We start from the raw sequence: 16397 nt of genomic DNA on the forward strand, positions 1-16397 counted from the left end.
CCTACCGACCGCCATCAACGAGGGACTAAGCCATGCTACAAATAGAATAGAATCCGGAAAAAAGATGGAGAAAAAATAAATATTATACAAAAATATTGAGGGGAGAAGGCGGTGGGGGGCTGTCCTCTAATATGCAATTCAAGGGTGCCAAAATGCGGCAACTGTAGTTTTAAGTTGTAATATCACCATTCACCACCAGATGGTAGACATAGCTTAGTTTTACCTACACCGGACCTATACTGCAACGTGAGTACAACCTATTTTTTTTGTTTTGCGGATTGTGACTACTATGCAGGACACACATCTATCCATCCATTATCTGAGCCACTTCTCACAAGGGCCGCAGGTGTGCTGGAGCTTATCCCACATATCTTCGGGCATTATGCAGGGTACAACCTGGACTTGTTGCCAGCCAATCACATGGTACACATAGACAAACAACTATTCGTGCTCACAATCACACCTAGGGGCAATTCAGAGTGTCCAATCAACTTACCATGCATGTCTTTGGAATGTGGGAGGAAACCTGTATCTGAAAGAGATGCATGTAAGCACGATGAGAACATGCCATCTCCACACGGGAAGACCGGAGCTGGAATCAAACCCTGTGCATCTGTGAGACGGACATGCTAACCAGTCACCACCGAGCCACAAACAGGACCTCATTAATACGTATAGCAATTTGGAGTTGACTTCTGTGAGAAAAATATGTAAAACTAGTAATGATGTTGGGTCACTGATGGGCAACGTTTCCCGCTCAGTGACGGTGTCAGTGTGTGCCCTGCGACTGGCTGGTGACCAGTTCAAGGTGTAGTCTGCGTTTCACCAAAAGTCATCTAGGATAGGTTCCAGCACCCTCCTGCGACCCTGTACGGATAAATAGTGTTGACAATGACATGACTTTTTGTTGGCTTGCTGTTCGGCAGTTTTGTGCTGTCAGTGAATAATAATGATTATGCACTGAAAAAAAAATCCCTATATGGAGTTATTTTGTTGTTTGCGTCAAACCCTTTGTTTTTGCATTAGATGAGGACAGTGGCTCTTTAATATATGTATTGTTAAATGTATTATAAAAAATGGAATACATTATGAGCATGTATTTTGTCCATATTTAAAATAGCATTTTTATCATATATCCGGTTAGGAAATGTGTGGTCCCTGAGTAGCTCTGATGAAACATTGTGGCCCCCTCCACCCTTTACCTGATAATATAATATCACATTATGTCATGTTATACGTACGATTATGACAAAGACCGCTAGAAAAAGGCTCATTCGCTACCCTCATGAGGACAAGCCGTATGGAAAATGGATGGATGACCAAATACTGTAAATGTTTAAAAGTTAAATTTAACTTAACTGTACTTAGGCAGGGATCCTTTTGCTTACACTAGAGGGAGCCTGCATACCACACTTAATGAATCACTAATATATACATATATATAATTAAAAATAAAATATACAAATTGAAATAGTGATAATTCAGTGTGAAATTAAACATGCCTAAAGCTTTTTGTCATATTTCTTGTAGCTTACGCGAGTGAAGACAAAGGTGCTTGAATAATGCTTTAATTCGCTTTTTCCCCTCTGACACTCCAGCCTGTGTGCTCTCTGTCTCGTGGCACGTCTGAGTCTTAACCAATCACCGACCTTGTCGCGCACGACAAGAAGCAAGAATTCTTACTCAGAATACCCAGTTGGTGGACGGGAAACCTAACAAAAGCATTTTAACTTGACGCAAATGAATGTCTGACATCAGGTCATCGGACCCCAAAGGGGTTTTCTGTTGAGCAGTGTGGCACATCTCTAAAAAAGTGACCCTGCATGTCAGAAAGAAAATGTCTCAGCTTAATCTAATGTCTGCATCATGTGGAGAACGCAAGCATGTGCTTCTTCCATTTGTTTTCACTGTAAGAGTGTGGATTGGCTCGAATGTCACGCCTCGTTTCATTGCATCATCTTCGCCTCGTGTCAACCTTCTGCAGCGGTACAGTAAGCGTGCTCATGCTGCTAACATTTCACAAGCCGTAAGTTCTATTATTACATTCGCTCTTGACCCTTCCGTAAATAGGGCACATTATTTTGGAATCTGTCTCATGTTCTGGAAAAAGACATGTTTCATCCCAGTCAAAATGCATCCTATCAACTGATGAAATGCTGTTTTTTATCCCCTCGACTTCTTCTGCCAGCATCACTTATGCTTCTTCTCAGCCGGCATCACTAAAGTCTTTTGCCAGCAGAGCCTCTCAATTTCCGCTTCTTTTGCCAGCAGAGCATCAAATTCTTCTTTTTCTAGTATAGCTTCTTCTTTTCATATTATCTCTCAATTGCTTCTTTGCAAGCACAGCCTCTACATTTTCTTTTGCTAGCATCTGCTTCTCCCTTTCTTTTTCTTTTTCTTCTTCTTTTTCTCTTCTTCTTCCTCTCATATTTTGTTAGCACAGCTTCAACCCATTCTTTTGCCAGCATCCCTTCCTCTGTTGCTAACATCCCTTCGTCTTCTCATTTTGCCATCATCCCTTCTTTGTTCGACTTTGCTTTCGCCAACGCAAGCTCTACTTATTCTTCATTTGCCATTCTCTCTTTTTCTACGACCAGCTAGAACCAATGACCTCCAATGACCTTCTTTACCATCTTATGTCTGGTGTTGGTCAAAATGAGTCCAGATTAAAAAAAAAAAATCTCATCACAACCACAAACACATTTCCTGAACCAGATCTGTGAGTGAGATGCAGGAACATTCATACCACACAAAGCTCGCTTTTCCCCCAAATTACAGTAGGATTGCATAAATTTTACCACAAAAATTGAGCAAAATTGAACAATCCAATTTCTGAAAACAAGGCACTGTGTGTGGAATGCCGTGTCAGTCGCCTGAACGTCATCCATGTAAGCCCTCCCCACCCGTCATGATGTAACGATATTTGTTCAATGGTTTTGTGCCAACTCATGTATCCAAAGAGATAAAGCAACTTTCATCCTCATTTGGCACATTACAAATTGGACCAACAATTAGGCCGTAAGAGCAGCGCACCGCCATGGCGGCAGGTGACACTTCCCCGCTGGTGATTGATGATGCACGCACGTGCACCCACACCCCCATGCACACACACACACACACACATGCTCAGTACTGTTGTTATTATAGCGCCCATTCTTGGACTCATCAATTGAAAGTGAACTAAGCTGATGGTTTGGCAGAGAGCCAAGAAAAGAAAGGAAGAGGATGGTGCTGTTTTTTTTTGTAGTTTGGGGGGGGGCTTTCATGGGGGATGGTGCCCCAGGGTACCCCCCTTCCAAAAAAAAAAAACCACTTCACTCCAGCAGCACTACCACCACCCAGTCTACTTTATTCGGAATGAGCCTTTTAAGACATTCCAGTAAAGGTGTAGGTTGCTGTTGTATTCACTAATAGAACCTAATGTTAAAAGCATATTGACCGCCCCAACCTCCTCACCCTCCAGCCATGTTCACGTTCCAATTTTTTGGAATTGAGGTGAAAAAAATGCTTGATCCTCATTCAAGTGTTACCCTTCCCTTCCCCTTTCTGTGTTTGCGTGTGTGTTACGAGTGCACACAAAACACTTCTTACTACGTCTTCATTCAACGTAGGCCACGCCCCCGACGTAAACAAATGGGGGCTTGACCAATCAGACGCGCGACAGATCAGCCCATGATCAGATGACTGAACCCTGGAGGAAACTATTTAAAACTCCAAAGAGCGCCTTGATGCTGGTTCATACATTTTTGTGTTGGTCGCCGGAGTGAGGGCGCATCGCATCGCTTAGCATCGCGTCGCACCGAGCCACCATAACCGCCGCCGACTGACCGACAAGGACGCACCAGGGCCGGCTTTACGTGCTTTTGTCACCGAGTGCAGGAACGCCGCCACCACACAAAGACGCTTTTAGAACAAAAAACAAAAACGAAAAAAAAAACGGCTTTCAAATGAATCATAAAACCCAGTTGGTGTGGATTCTTATCCTGTGCGCGTCTGCCTTTACGCGCGGACAGAACGGTAAGATTTGATTTTGTATTTTTTGGTGTTACATTACTTGATCAATCCGTGCCTGTATTTTTATATTTCCAGTAAGTGTGTCAAACAGCTCGTTTCCGCTTTTGTTATATTCCAAGGGCGAATATTGAATTAGAAACGGAGCAAGTGTGGCGGGTTGAGTGGAGCAGAAAAACGGGAATGGATTCATTCACATGCTAATAAAGCGACGTGTCCTTTTTTGGGGACAGGTGCAATGAGGACACGCCACGTTTGACACACTCAAGAGGAAATGAGATTTCTTCCCAGATAGCTAAAGATGTTAAATCATTGTTGAATTAGAATTAGGAAGGTTAATTTTTTTATGTATTTATTTTAATACTTTTTTTTATTGTTCTTTTTTTGGGGCGGGGGTTTAATTGAAGACTGATGGTTAATCAATGTTGGTTCAACAACATTTTGTCAACAATGACGTATTTGATTCAAGGATGCTGTTCAATCTACATTGTATTTTTGGTTGAAATCTCAATGTTTAGTTGCGACGTAGATTCAACGCTTAAGCCGAAGCATATTGCAATGTCGATTCACCCATACTTTGCTATCAGGGTTGCTGCATCCACGTTTTACCCTGAACTTGTTTTGGCTTCTTCGTGGCGGGGCCGTCGAGTTTATTGGACCAATTCAAAGCAGTTTGTCTAACAAATACAAGTAGTGTATATTTTCATAGTTAAAACAACCCAACAGCTTGGAATATTTCTAATCGCACCACATTTAATTTGATGCATTTGCATAGAGAGTCACTAATGTCTTTGTATTTCCATATTTTATCTTTATCTCCACCATGCTCTGCTCTCACATTGCAATTATAATGCATGGCACGTATGTCAGTGTCATAATGATGTGTAATTATGCAAAAATATAGCTGTTGCAGCTCTGTGAATGATCTGGGTTTTATTTCACCCTTAGTGTCTTTAGAGCTGCGGGTGGGAGACACACACGGCCTGCTCAAGGAGCCTTTGATCCAGCTGGCCAAATTAATATGAGAAAATATGCTCCTTTCAACCTCTTTTTTTGGTGGCTCGTCCTTTTAAATGACCATTAATTTTCATGTAATGCTCCACCCAAATTAGATGGTGTAGGTGTAGAAAAAAAAAAGAACCATTCTGCCTGCTTGACTTTGTTGTATTTGGGTGTCCCAATCTTAATATCACAAAGATTTATCAGACACTACTTTCTGGATATGTTTCACCTGCTCATTGAGCGGAAGGACAACTAGACAAGGGCATGGATTCCTGAGATTTTTTTGGTGTGGCATATTGTGATGGATACAGTGTGTCTGCCAAATTCCATGTTGACCGGTAAGACTGGTGTTTCGGAAAATCCACAAAATTTCCCTCCAACTTTGACACCATGCTTAGCAATTTGGTGTCACCCATCTATCTGGTTTACAAGATTTCAAATGAGGCTCATTTGGCAACATTTCTTTCTTGTTTGCGCTCAAGCATTTGTTCATGAGACGGTTTCATACATCCTGTCATGATAGACATGAAACTGGTGTCGGGCTATTATTTTTATTTTTTTTATAACAATGTGACAATCTTCAAAGATTTGCCATTTCAAACTTAGCATTTTGTCCAAAATGATGCCTTCAACCCAATATGGCGGACATCCATTAAGATCTCATTCATGGCTCCTTTTTCATGTCGATTAGGTGCATCTGCCAGCTGGGGGTTACTTTGCAGGGAGCATTAGTCAAGCCAAATTTATTTATATAGCTGTTAATCACAGAAAAGTCCCAAAGGTCTTCATGTGCTCACAGTTGACAAATATTAATGACATCACCTGATATGAACCCATTGGAGGCAAGGAAAAATTAATAAAAAAAAAATCAAATAACATCAGGGGAAGAAATGAGAAACCTAGACAAGGGGCTGCAGATGGGGGGATCCCCCTTCCAGGAAGACCACGCTGAGGCCCACCAAATAGAGAATGTGATTATTCTATCATTTTTCTTCGTAAATGAGCATGAGCATAACGCAGCAAAGGTACCGCCTGTGTTCTACACGCATTATTGGATCACGAGGCATGTTTGTAACTTTGAGCTTCCACTTAGGCGGAGATGAACCTGCAACCGAGGCCATCGACGTCACCGTCAAGTACAACATGAGGAAGAGTTTGGATCTGGACCAGGAGGGCTGCTACCTAAATGCTGGAAACAAGGAGTGTCTGCAGCAATGCGGCTTCAACACTACAGCCAAGACCATCTTCATCATCCACGGCTGGACAGTACGTTGAAACTTCTCTTTTTTTGTCAGAATATGTCTAACAAAAGTGTGAAATGACACTGAATTAAAAGCTGTGCGTGTCATCTTACCTAGATGAGTGGTATCTTTGAGAGCTGGATGCAGAAACTGGTGGCCGCCGTCATGAGTCGTGAGAGCGAGGCCAATGTGGTAGTGGTGGACTGGCTCCTCATGGCCCAACAGCTGTACCCAGACGCCGTCAACTACACGCTAACCGTCGGCCGGGACATCGCCGCCATGCTCGACTGGCTTCAGGTACTTGTTCCTTTGAGAAACTCCCAAATAAGTGCACTGGAAAGCTGGCAAAAATGTCACCTGATGAACTGGAACTTCAAACTGGAATGACCAGGAAGGCCTCATGTAGACCAGCTCCAAAAACGAGGGTTGTGTAATAAAGAAACTCTGAATAAATACGTGAATCTGAAAGTAGACAAAATGATGAAATTAAACTGGAATTCCCCTGAAAGTCCTCATGCAGACCGCCTCAAGAGTGCAGCACATGTATGAAGAGTCTGAAGTTCCAGGGAACACAACTCATTGGGTACATCTGATGAGAACCACCATCCTCAAATGGATTGCGGGAAAAAAAAGTATTGACAATGGCATGGTGGACACGTGGTCAACACAACTGTCTCACAGTTCTGTTTGAAAGCTTCCGCCTACATTTGTCAAATGAGCGTGTCAGTTCTTTGAAGACTCTCAAATTGTCCATGGCTGTGAATTTTTTTTTTTTTTTTCTATACGTGTACCGCGCTATGGTTTTTGACCAGTCCAGGGTGTACCTTGGCTCTCACCCAAGCTCTGCTGAAATAAGCTCCAGGAAAGGTATAGCAAATGGACAAATGGATGTCCTCTCTCTTGAAGTGCCATCACATGAGTTCGCTCAAATTACAGCTCTTACTGGCCGAGCAAAATGCTGCTTTGGTACCATATTCAAACAGGACCAGTCCACGAAATTCGGAGCCAGAAAGAGATTTTGGGCTGCTTCCATGTTTTAAGGCTGGACAAAGAGTCTTCCGCCGAGACAGATGGCAAAGGCGGCGTCGCGTGGAAGAAAGCCTTGTCCAAGTTAACTGAGCGTGGCTGGCTTACAACCAGCGTTTGTTCGTTGGAGCAGCTGCTGATGTCGTCATTTTTTTTTTAACAGGATGAGCTGCATTTCCCATTGGAGAAGGTGCACCTGATTGGCTACAGTTTAGGGGCTCACGTAGCGGGCTACGCTGGAACACATGTCCGAGGATCCGTCGGGAGAATCACAGGTGTGAGGAATGATGACGTTGATTTCATGTCATAAACAAAGAGTGTCTGGCTTGGCCGAACTCTGTAAATATTGACCTCGTTCTGAACCACTACGGCTGAGTTAAAAAAAAATAGATATATCGATTTTCTTTTTCATAGCCCGATATTGATTCATAAAACCATATATCGAAACTTTTAATAACGTTTTTCCCTCATAAATTTCAGTGATTTCTCGTGTAGCGTGAGCTCTTGTCATAACGCAAGAGTAGCCTTTCAAAACTAAATGGCGGAAGCAGTGAAGTCAGTGCTAACAAGCAAGAAGGCAGACGCATTTATTTTAGAGTTTTGATAAGATCATGTGAAATAAAAAGTACGCGATTAATGTAGCTGCACTGTCTTCAATTTATGTAAATATGACTGTTTTTCTAATGCACCTAGTTTCATAATTAAGTTTGTACGAATGGCAGCATTGGTTCTTCTGAGAATGCCTTCCGCACACACGGAAAATTGGTACTGCATGAAATCTTTGAATCGAAAATCAATTGGTTCTTGTCCTAAATGAACCTAATTGTGACGCATGGTTATTCCAATTAGGTTTGGACCCGGCAGGGCCGATGTTTGAGGGTGTGGGGGAGGAGAAGCGCCTTTCGCCCGACGATGCCGACTTTGTGGACGTCCTCCACACGTACAATCGGGAAACCTTAGGGGTGAGCATTGGAATCCAACAGCCCATCGGGGACGTGGACATCTACCCCAACGGAGGCCAAGTCCAACCCGGTTGCTCAGTGGGCAACGTGCTGAGCTTGGTTGGAAGTAAGTCATCCAACTACTAAAGTGTGACTCCCTTGTCGATGTGCTTTCAATGACGCCGTCTTCCCCGCTTTCTCCAGACTTCATGGAGGTGATGAAATGCGAGCATGAGCGAGCTGTGCATCTTTTTGTCGACTCGCTGATGAACCGCGAGCATGTGAGCTTCGCGTACCAGTGCACCGACCCGGACCGCTTCAAGAAGGGCATCTGCTTGAGTTGCCGCAAGAACCGCTGCAACAACGTCGGCTACGAGGCCCGCAAGATGCGCAAGAGACGCAATAGCAAAATGTACCTGAAGACGCGTGCAGACACTCCCTTTGGAGGCGAGTCACCACCTCCTGATATTACACTCAGCAACTAATCATTTTATTACGTCGTGTTAAAACAGGAAGCCACTGTTGCAAGTTAAAGTACAAATTGACGGTCAAAAATGTAGAAGAATGCTTGTATTTTGTATTCTATTTCCACTTTTTTTCCCACCATTTGCTTCTTTTGCCAGCATTTTTTCTTGGAGACTTAATTTGCTCTTATTCCTTCAACTTTTTTTTTTTGCCAGCATACATTTGACTCATTCAGCCAGCATTGCTTCTACTTTCTTTACATTTGGCAATTCAGCTTTAACTTCTTTTTCCTGCGTTGCTTCTTTTTGTTATTTTAATTTTTATTTTTATTTAGTCAGCCGAGCAACATTGCTTATTTTTTATTGTTGAATTAGGCTGTTTAAAAAGCTTTCTCAAAATTTTCCATCAACAATCTGAGCGAGATGGCACAACCCCCTCTTTTATTGCGTCTTGTTATTATTAACCTAAAGTGGCGTGATTGCATATGAATGACTTGTTGAATCATTAACCCACCTGCATTTGTCTTAAAGGTTACCACTACCAGATGAAGATGCACGTGTTCAACAGGAAGCAGGCGGACAACGCAGACCCAACCTTCCACGTCAAGTTGATCGGCGCGCATAATGACACGGAAGACATCTTTGTTGACATGTGAGTACAACGTTTAAAGTGCCTCGGTGGCAAGATTTGGTCTAACTTTGTCCCCTGTGTTTTCCACGTGAAGGCTCGACAACTCCATCGGCTTGAACCTGACCAACACCTTCTTGGTTTTCACCGAGCAAGACATCGGCGACCTGCTCAGGATCCACCTGAGCTGGGAAGGTGACGGCGAGTCCTTGTACTCCGTATGGAAGAACATCAAGAAGAGCTTCTGGGCCTGGAATGCCAAGCCTTCCAAACCCGTGCTGGAAGTCCGACGGATTCGCGTGAAAGCCGGAGAAACGCAGAAAAAGTGAGTGGTGGTGGATGAGTGGCGAACACGCGCTTGATGTCAAAATGTTTGCTCACAGGTTCTTGTTTTGCAGGTTTACGTTCTGTGCCCAAGACCCGTCGAAAACAGAAATTTCACCCGGTGAATCGCTAACGTTTGTCAAGTGTCGTGACGGCTGGGAAGTGAAACCAAGAAAACGGTAAGAAACCAAAGATGAGCCTTTCTCAAACGTTTTATAGTTTAGCTTCTGCTTATTCATTTACTAGCATTGTTTCTTGCGCTTGTTTTTCCAGCATGCTCATTTTGCAAACAGCGCTTGTTCTTGCCCATTTTTGCCAGCATCGTTTCCTTACCCATGTGTAGCGGGCAACATCTTGGCAGTTTGCCGTCTCCGTTTCTACATCTTCTTTGCTGTTTAGTTTCAACTCCCTCTACTTTTGCCAACATTGCTTCTAATTCTTCCTTTACCAGTATTTTGCTCTTCTTTCACCAACTTGGCGATGGCTGTAACTTAATTTGCCAGCACTGCCTGGACTTCCCCTTCTTTTGCCATTGTTACGTCAACGTTTGCCAGAATTACTTCTTTTTTTTTTTCCTTATGTCAGCATGGGTTGTAACTGCCAGCATTGATTTTGACTGCTGCTTCTTTTGCCACTAAACTCAAATCTCTTCTATTTCTGCCATCAAAGCTTCTAATTTCACTTTGTTTCCTGGCATGCCAGCTTCTTCTACTTTTTCTTTTATTATTAGGTATTGTGCAAAACATTTTGGAGTGTATTTTGGCTACTTTTTTCTTTTTTTTTTTTAATCGCACAGAGAAGGATGTTGAGAGGAAAAGCAATGGATTATTGTCTCTCCACTCATGATTTTTTCCCCCCCCTTCATCCACACAGGCTGCCCATGTAAAGCTCTGACAACTTGATGCACCATGACCACGGGGACCCAACATGGCTAAAGCGAGAAGCACTGCCTTCGCTTTATCTGAGCACTTTTTCAAACGGAGGAGGAAGGATCAGCGCACATTGGGAGGGGTTTGAGGTGTGAGACATTTTGAAAGGACACCTGAATGGTTGCTTCCAGGAAACTTGGAGCGGGTGCTCCTGTGTTGAGAGGCCAGGCGCGGGACTGAGGTCAAGGCGGTCTTTAAAAGATCACTCGACAGAGTTACGGAATGTTTCTTTAAGTGAGGTAGAATATCTGTCAGCTATTGTAGTCTTTGTACTGTACATTTTAAATGCGTCTTTTTTTTTTTTTTTTTCCTTTTTCTTTTTTTTTAATTTATGGAAAACAAATTTGAAGCACTGCAAGACCAATGTTATTTATCATAACACATCCCATAATCGTGTTGAATGGCTTCCTAGATGCAGTAATTGTATGTGTGGGGTGTTTGTGACCCTCAAGTGTGCCTTCCTGCTGCTGAGTGAGATTACTGATACACTGTATATTTGGAAGAGATGCCGATCTCATTGCACATGGCTTTTTTTGTGCAGAATGTTACTGTATGTTCTGTGGGGTGTGTTTATGTATATAATGTAAATAACCTTTTGGAAATAAAACAAATTCTCCTGTTATTTCTATTAGTTTGCCTCCTCGTGAGCGTCTTCTTTTCGTGAATGATGAGGGTTGGATTCTTTCTTCTTCCTCTATTAATCCACTTCATATGTTTAGTCTCTATTTTTGGGGGGGCGCTTTTATCAGTTTTGTTTGTTTTTTTAATTCTCCCAATGCATTTCAATTACATGCAGATTTTCAAAGCCACTGTAAATGTATATTTTTTTTCTTTCTTTTTGTTGTGAGTCCAAGTCCAGACATAAGTGTGCGGGCTTCAGGAAGTGCGAAATAAAAAAATGGAACCATCAGGGTAGGCTTGCATGTGGGAAGAGGAAAGAGGAGAACTACTCTTGTTTTGCATCTGCTCATGTCTACATTTTCTCTGATTATATTTTTCCATTCAATAATACGAATGGAAACATTTTGAAATCATTCCGAAATTACACATCTAACAATCTAAAATGAAACGATCTACCCCCTTCACAACTTTAGATGTGCTTTATTTTTCCTTCCCGCAGATTTTGAATGGAAATAATTTCATAGACAAAAGTGGCCAATCAATGTGCAGAAATATTTCGCCAGCTGCTGTTTTTTTAATAATGACCGACAGTTGATGCCTGTCAAAATGATGACAAAATTTAAATAGAAATGTCCACGTTAACAGCAATGGACTGCGGTCTCTGCAACAAGTGTCTGCCTAAGTTCCACTCTGAGGTTGAAGTCATAAGGCTTATCTCTCCAATTGGTTCTGAAGGAACTTACACAATGTTACGTTTCAATGGGAATAACAAGAAAGTAGTGTTTCAAGTGTGTACGTCCTGACTGTAATGGAAATCAGCTTTTCCCATACAAACCAACACGCATCATCTTATTGTTTGATGTGATTTTGATTGCCTTGCAAGTTAGCTCTTGTGTAGCCATGATCATAATTCAGCACTTTGCATGGTAATTAACAACATTCCTGCGTGCTTGGAACACAGTTCCAGTGCAAGAAACATTGGATCACGAAAATTCACCCCCACTTCCGTCCCCCCGCCTCTTTAACAAGACTATCCTTTGACCTGTCAAATGGTACTGAAATACAGAGAAGATAAAGGACGGTATGTTTTAGATGATGCAACACTTGTGTCAACAGGCGTCAATCCCGTTTCTCTTTTGCCTTGTGCAAATACTGTATATATTGGGTCACCCAAAAATGTTTTTTTTTTGTATTTCGGTGTTCTGGAAAGTTAAGCTTTGAATGTGTGAGGAAATGTTACAAGTACAATAATAATACCAACAACTACTATTATTACGATCATGAGAGTCCACGTTGGTCATATTGTAGCATCTTCGCTTACAGTTGAAGTAGAAGTACTACCGTTTTTCATTTGTTTCCGCATGACTGTATTATACTGCCTCCCAGTGGCCAAAGTGGGCGCATCATACGGAGAAGGACAATTAATTGGTTTGTAGCATTAAATCAGAATTAATAATTCATTTCTTTACATTCTACTGAATTGTGTTATGATTCTGCTTTCATAAAGTACTGGTTTTAAGATAGTGCCATTTTATGAATAAAAAAATTCAAACAAAATTGTGTTATTTTGTGATTAATAGAATGTTAATTAATTTCAATGAGGAAAGATGATTTGAGATACGAGTGTTTTGAGTAACACATTTTTGTCTTTAGATTTTCTTTGATTCTGTTTTTTGTAGTACAAGACAGTGCTGTATCCCTTTAATAAAAACATTTTCAAAATATATATATTTTAGTGGGGCTGGGAGTGTTTGATGGAATTCAAATTAATTTCAGAAGGGAATGTGGTGAACCCCCTCATACTCACAGTTCAGCATTATCGAGTTAATATATAATTCTTTCAACATTTTTAACAATGTTTTACGAGACCATAAAACTTAAGAGCCTTCAATTTTCTCCAAAGTAGACGCGTCGGCTAATAATAATGAGGCGCAAGTGCACCGAGTTCCAAAATCTGTAAAGTTGTGACTTTCATGAGCGCACCGTAAAGGTGGACGTGAAAGAGGACCTAAAGGCCCCCCCCCCCCCCCAGTAGGTTCTGTCGTGCTGCAAATGGACTAGGAGCTGCAACCGTTGGAGTAAACAGAGCGTTCAAAGTAAAGTTGCGAGCGGCGCGCAAGTGATGGATGAAAGATGGCGAACACAGCTTTACTAAGACTGGGAGGCACCGCTCGGTGAGTTACGCTACAATTTGAGAATGGATTGTGGACGCTTGGGCTAACTGTTAGCCACGTTAGCCGCTAATGTGTCTCCAGCGGGCATGATTTCGCAGTAACATGGCAACGAGACTGTCTCACACGGACGAAAGGGAACCTGTCGCGTTGAATATTTCCTAAAGTACGACCGAAATCAGTTTTGATCCTGTTGCCTTTTTTAAAATTTTCAAGCAGCATTCATGCTAGTGTCCATTTTAGCGTGCAACCGTATGTTTTAAGATGCTGTACGTTTTACCATGCCTGCGCCCAATAAAATAGTGGGCTTTATGTATGTGCTACATATAGAAATAATGCCTTTTAATGCAGAGCACCTTATGGTCGTGAATTCCGGCCAGATTTCTGCTCATTTCCTTTTCATTAATTGTGGAAAATTGTGGGGGTTTTTTTCCAAGAATTTTTGGGCTTTGGGGTAGGAAAAAAATCCCCCATTGGATTTGTAATGGCCATCAATTCGTATTTTCAAGAAAAGACATTTCATTTTATTCATACATATAATTTCAATAAGATTTCCAACATTTGCCAAGCAACTGTCGAGGCACTTTGCAAGATTCAAATGAACTCAATGCACTATTTCCACATTGCTGTCTCATAGTATGTTTCCAGAATTTTGGGCCACACTTTGCTTGCACCTACAATTACAACTATTAAGGTTGTCTTTACTCTCACCACTCACTGGAGCACATGACCCATTTTCACAAAGCGGGACGAGCTGCAGTAACCTCAAATCGTGTAAGCGAGGACATGGAAGTTTGATGTTGTGGCTCGTTGCTTTGGTGATTTTATAGTCCATCTGCCTCTTGCATGTGCCACACTGCACAGATGACTGCATTTGAAATGGAACTTTCATATGCATCACGCTTTTTTGGATAGACATATACACCGGCGCTGGTTTGACCCACTTGGATGCAAGTCCATTGCGTGTGTGGCATTTATAGATGAGATCTTCCGAAGTTTCAATTTCACTGTGGCAAAGCAGTTTAACATACACTGTTTGTTTGTTAATTAATTTATTTTTTTTCATTGTAAGGTAGTGAGGATGTCTGAGAGCGAACAAGTATAGTTGTTGCTGTCCTCATAGGGTGGATGTTCCTAGTGCAGTTTTTGTGGCACTCATTGTTTTCTCTTGCACAATTGCAACGTCCTTATTAGGTGATTCCATGAGATACAAGTTTAATTAATTTGGTGAGCATGCCCGTAACGCAAACTTGTAGGCCTCTCTCAAATCATTTTGCTTAATTGAAATGAACATTTTTTGTCGCACTTTCCATCAGTTGGATGGCCATTGTGCTGTTGCCCACCTTGGCCACCCGGGGACAGTAAAGAACAGACAGTATAGTTAGGTGTCTCTGGTCCTTGCAGATGATAAAGAATAGATGACTGTGAATATGCTATTGAATGTCTCAATATGTTTCTGCCCCATTTGTGTGTGGCTTTTTTTTTTATTCAGAAACTTACACGGTTATATATCATCGCTGTCTTGTGAAAAACACTTAAATTTTCACTCTTCTTATTTTTACGTGAATGAGGTTTCTGCGTTACAAATTCAAGATGTCTCATTAACATGAAAATACTCCCCAAAAAATTACAAAATTGGGCAAACGTGTTTTTGACAGGACAGTGACGCTTAAGTGTTAAAAAATGACAGTTCATATACAAGGGCATTACAGTAAATTTGAATATTGTCCAAAAGTTTATTTATTTCAATAAATCAACGAAAATAAATGTCAAAATTGTTCAAAATAGAGAATCGTGATTCATGGAACATCTAACCCATTTGGAGGGATTCCTATGTAATATATAAAAAAAAATGCAATAAATTTAATTTGGAGGTTTTATTAGCTCTAAACCAAAATGATCCAAATTGTACAAAATAAATGCTTATTTACTATTTCACAGTTTATGTGTGTAAGAAATATAATATCTAAGTGTGTCTTTCTAAATTGAATTACTGCTGTAAGTGACAATTAGCATGAGATTCCATGCAGCTGCAACTTTCTTGTCCAAACCCTGCAGACTGTGTAATCAATTTGGTTTGCGGTTTTTGGGACAATGCCAAACATGCATGAGAATGTAGGACTTGACGTGGGTGAAAGTGTGCATAGACACTTCAGCTTAATGTCCAAAGGTGCCGTCACGTCATCCGGCAACAAACACGGCAGCTCCCCCTCAGTTCCTAAACCTCCGACCACACTGCGAATGCCCCAATTTTGCAAATGCCCCAATTTTGCGAACTCACACGCTGACAAAACACTCGAAAACAGTTGGGTCAAAAATGGACCGATACACTACTTGGGACGATTTGATCCAAATATTTGGGTTGTTTTCTGCAAGAACTACCCCCAAAATGGGTTGTTTTGTACAACCCAATAAGGTGGGTCAAATTGACCAATTAGTGGATCAGTCCATTCTTGACTCCAATTTGTGTTATTTTGAACCCAACTGTTTTTAGAGCGTATTCATGGTATCAAGTTAAGGTTCTCTTGTAATTTTCCAACTCTACTTGGAAGAGGCAGTGGATCCATACTGTTACCACAAATCATCTCAAGTGGAAAAGCAGATCATCCGAGATTTTGGACTAATATCACAAATCCTGCGGTTCATTTGCGTACTTGAAATAAGATCATGTTTTCAGAACATCGCTTTCTGGACAGAATGTGAGATACACCGGCGCAATCTTTTCAGATGGAGTGGAAAACTTGAGATGTATCAAAACATGCTTTGACAATAATAGCAGGAGTACGTCATTGAGCAGATTGACAATGTTTATCGACCGATTTCTTAGCTCCCTCACTGAAACTGTATTCTCAAGTGAGCCAAAGCACACAAAAAAAAAAACCTCACAGCACAACGCCACCAAGAAAAAAAAGCCACCAAAAGTACAAAGTTTACTGAAATAATGATCTCATCTCAACTTTTTCACAAATTAACATCTGGCATCTAACAAATGCGCAATCTTCTTGCGCAGTTCATTTTGTGCTTTGTGATCAGACCACA

General features: G+C 41.5%; 2 protein-coding genes across 3 annotated transcripts in view; both read left to right on the forward strand.

Moving 5' to 3' along the window:
- The first annotated feature begins 3702 nt into the window (after window positions 1-3702).
- Window positions 3703-11197, forward strand: lipg (lipase, endothelial). Its single transcript, XM_088290852.1, has 10 exons — window positions 3703-4017; window positions 6107-6279; window positions 6372-6551; window positions 7444-7555; window positions 8130-8348; window positions 8426-8668; window positions 9217-9337; window positions 9411-9638; window positions 9712-9816; window positions 10511-11197. The coding sequence occupies exons 1-10, from the start codon at window positions 3948-3950 to the stop codon at window positions 10521-10523; spliced, it is 1464 nt and encodes a 487-aa protein (XP_088146978.1). The 5' UTR covers window positions 3703-3947; the 3' UTR covers window positions 10524-11197.
- Window positions 11198-13227: 2030 nt separating this feature from the next.
- Window positions 13228-16397, forward strand: part of LOC148343873 (uncharacterized) — a 33529-nt gene continuing 30359 nt past the window's right edge. Inside the window, exon 1 of one of the 2 annotated variants that reach the window (XM_088306904.1) lies at window positions 13228-13361. In XM_088306904.1, coding sequence (XP_088163030.1) covers window positions 13321-13361 — 41 coding nt within the window. In that variant the 5' untranslated portion in view covers window positions 13228-13320. The remainder of the gene's footprint in view (window positions 13362-16397) is intronic. The other variant, XM_088306937.1, reaches the window with a different exon arrangement.

Source organism: Idiotropiscis lumnitzeri, chromosome 1 (genome assembly GCF_059441095.1).
Source record: "Idiotropiscis lumnitzeri isolate Australia: NSW breed Sydney's pygmy pipehorse chromosome 1, RoL_Ilum_1.0, whole genome shotgun sequence".
Lineage (NCBI taxonomy): Eukaryota > Metazoa > Chordata > Actinopteri > Syngnathiformes > Syngnathidae > Idiotropiscis > Idiotropiscis lumnitzeri.

Bases quoted from the DNA above. Each gene is read 5' to 3' on its own strand.
- lipg (XM_088290852.1), top strand. From the start codon at position 3,948: ATGAATCATAAAACCCAGTTGGTGTGGATTCTTATCCTGTGCGCGTCT. The intron at 7,556-8,129 runs GTGTGAGGAATG...TATTCCAATTAG, and splicing joins ATCCGTCGGGAGAATCACAG to GTTTGGACCCGGCAGGGCCG. The intron at 9,639-9,711 runs GTGAGTGGTGGT...CTTGTTTTGCAG, and splicing joins GCCGGAGAAACGCAGAAAAA to GTTTACGTTCTGTGCCCAAG.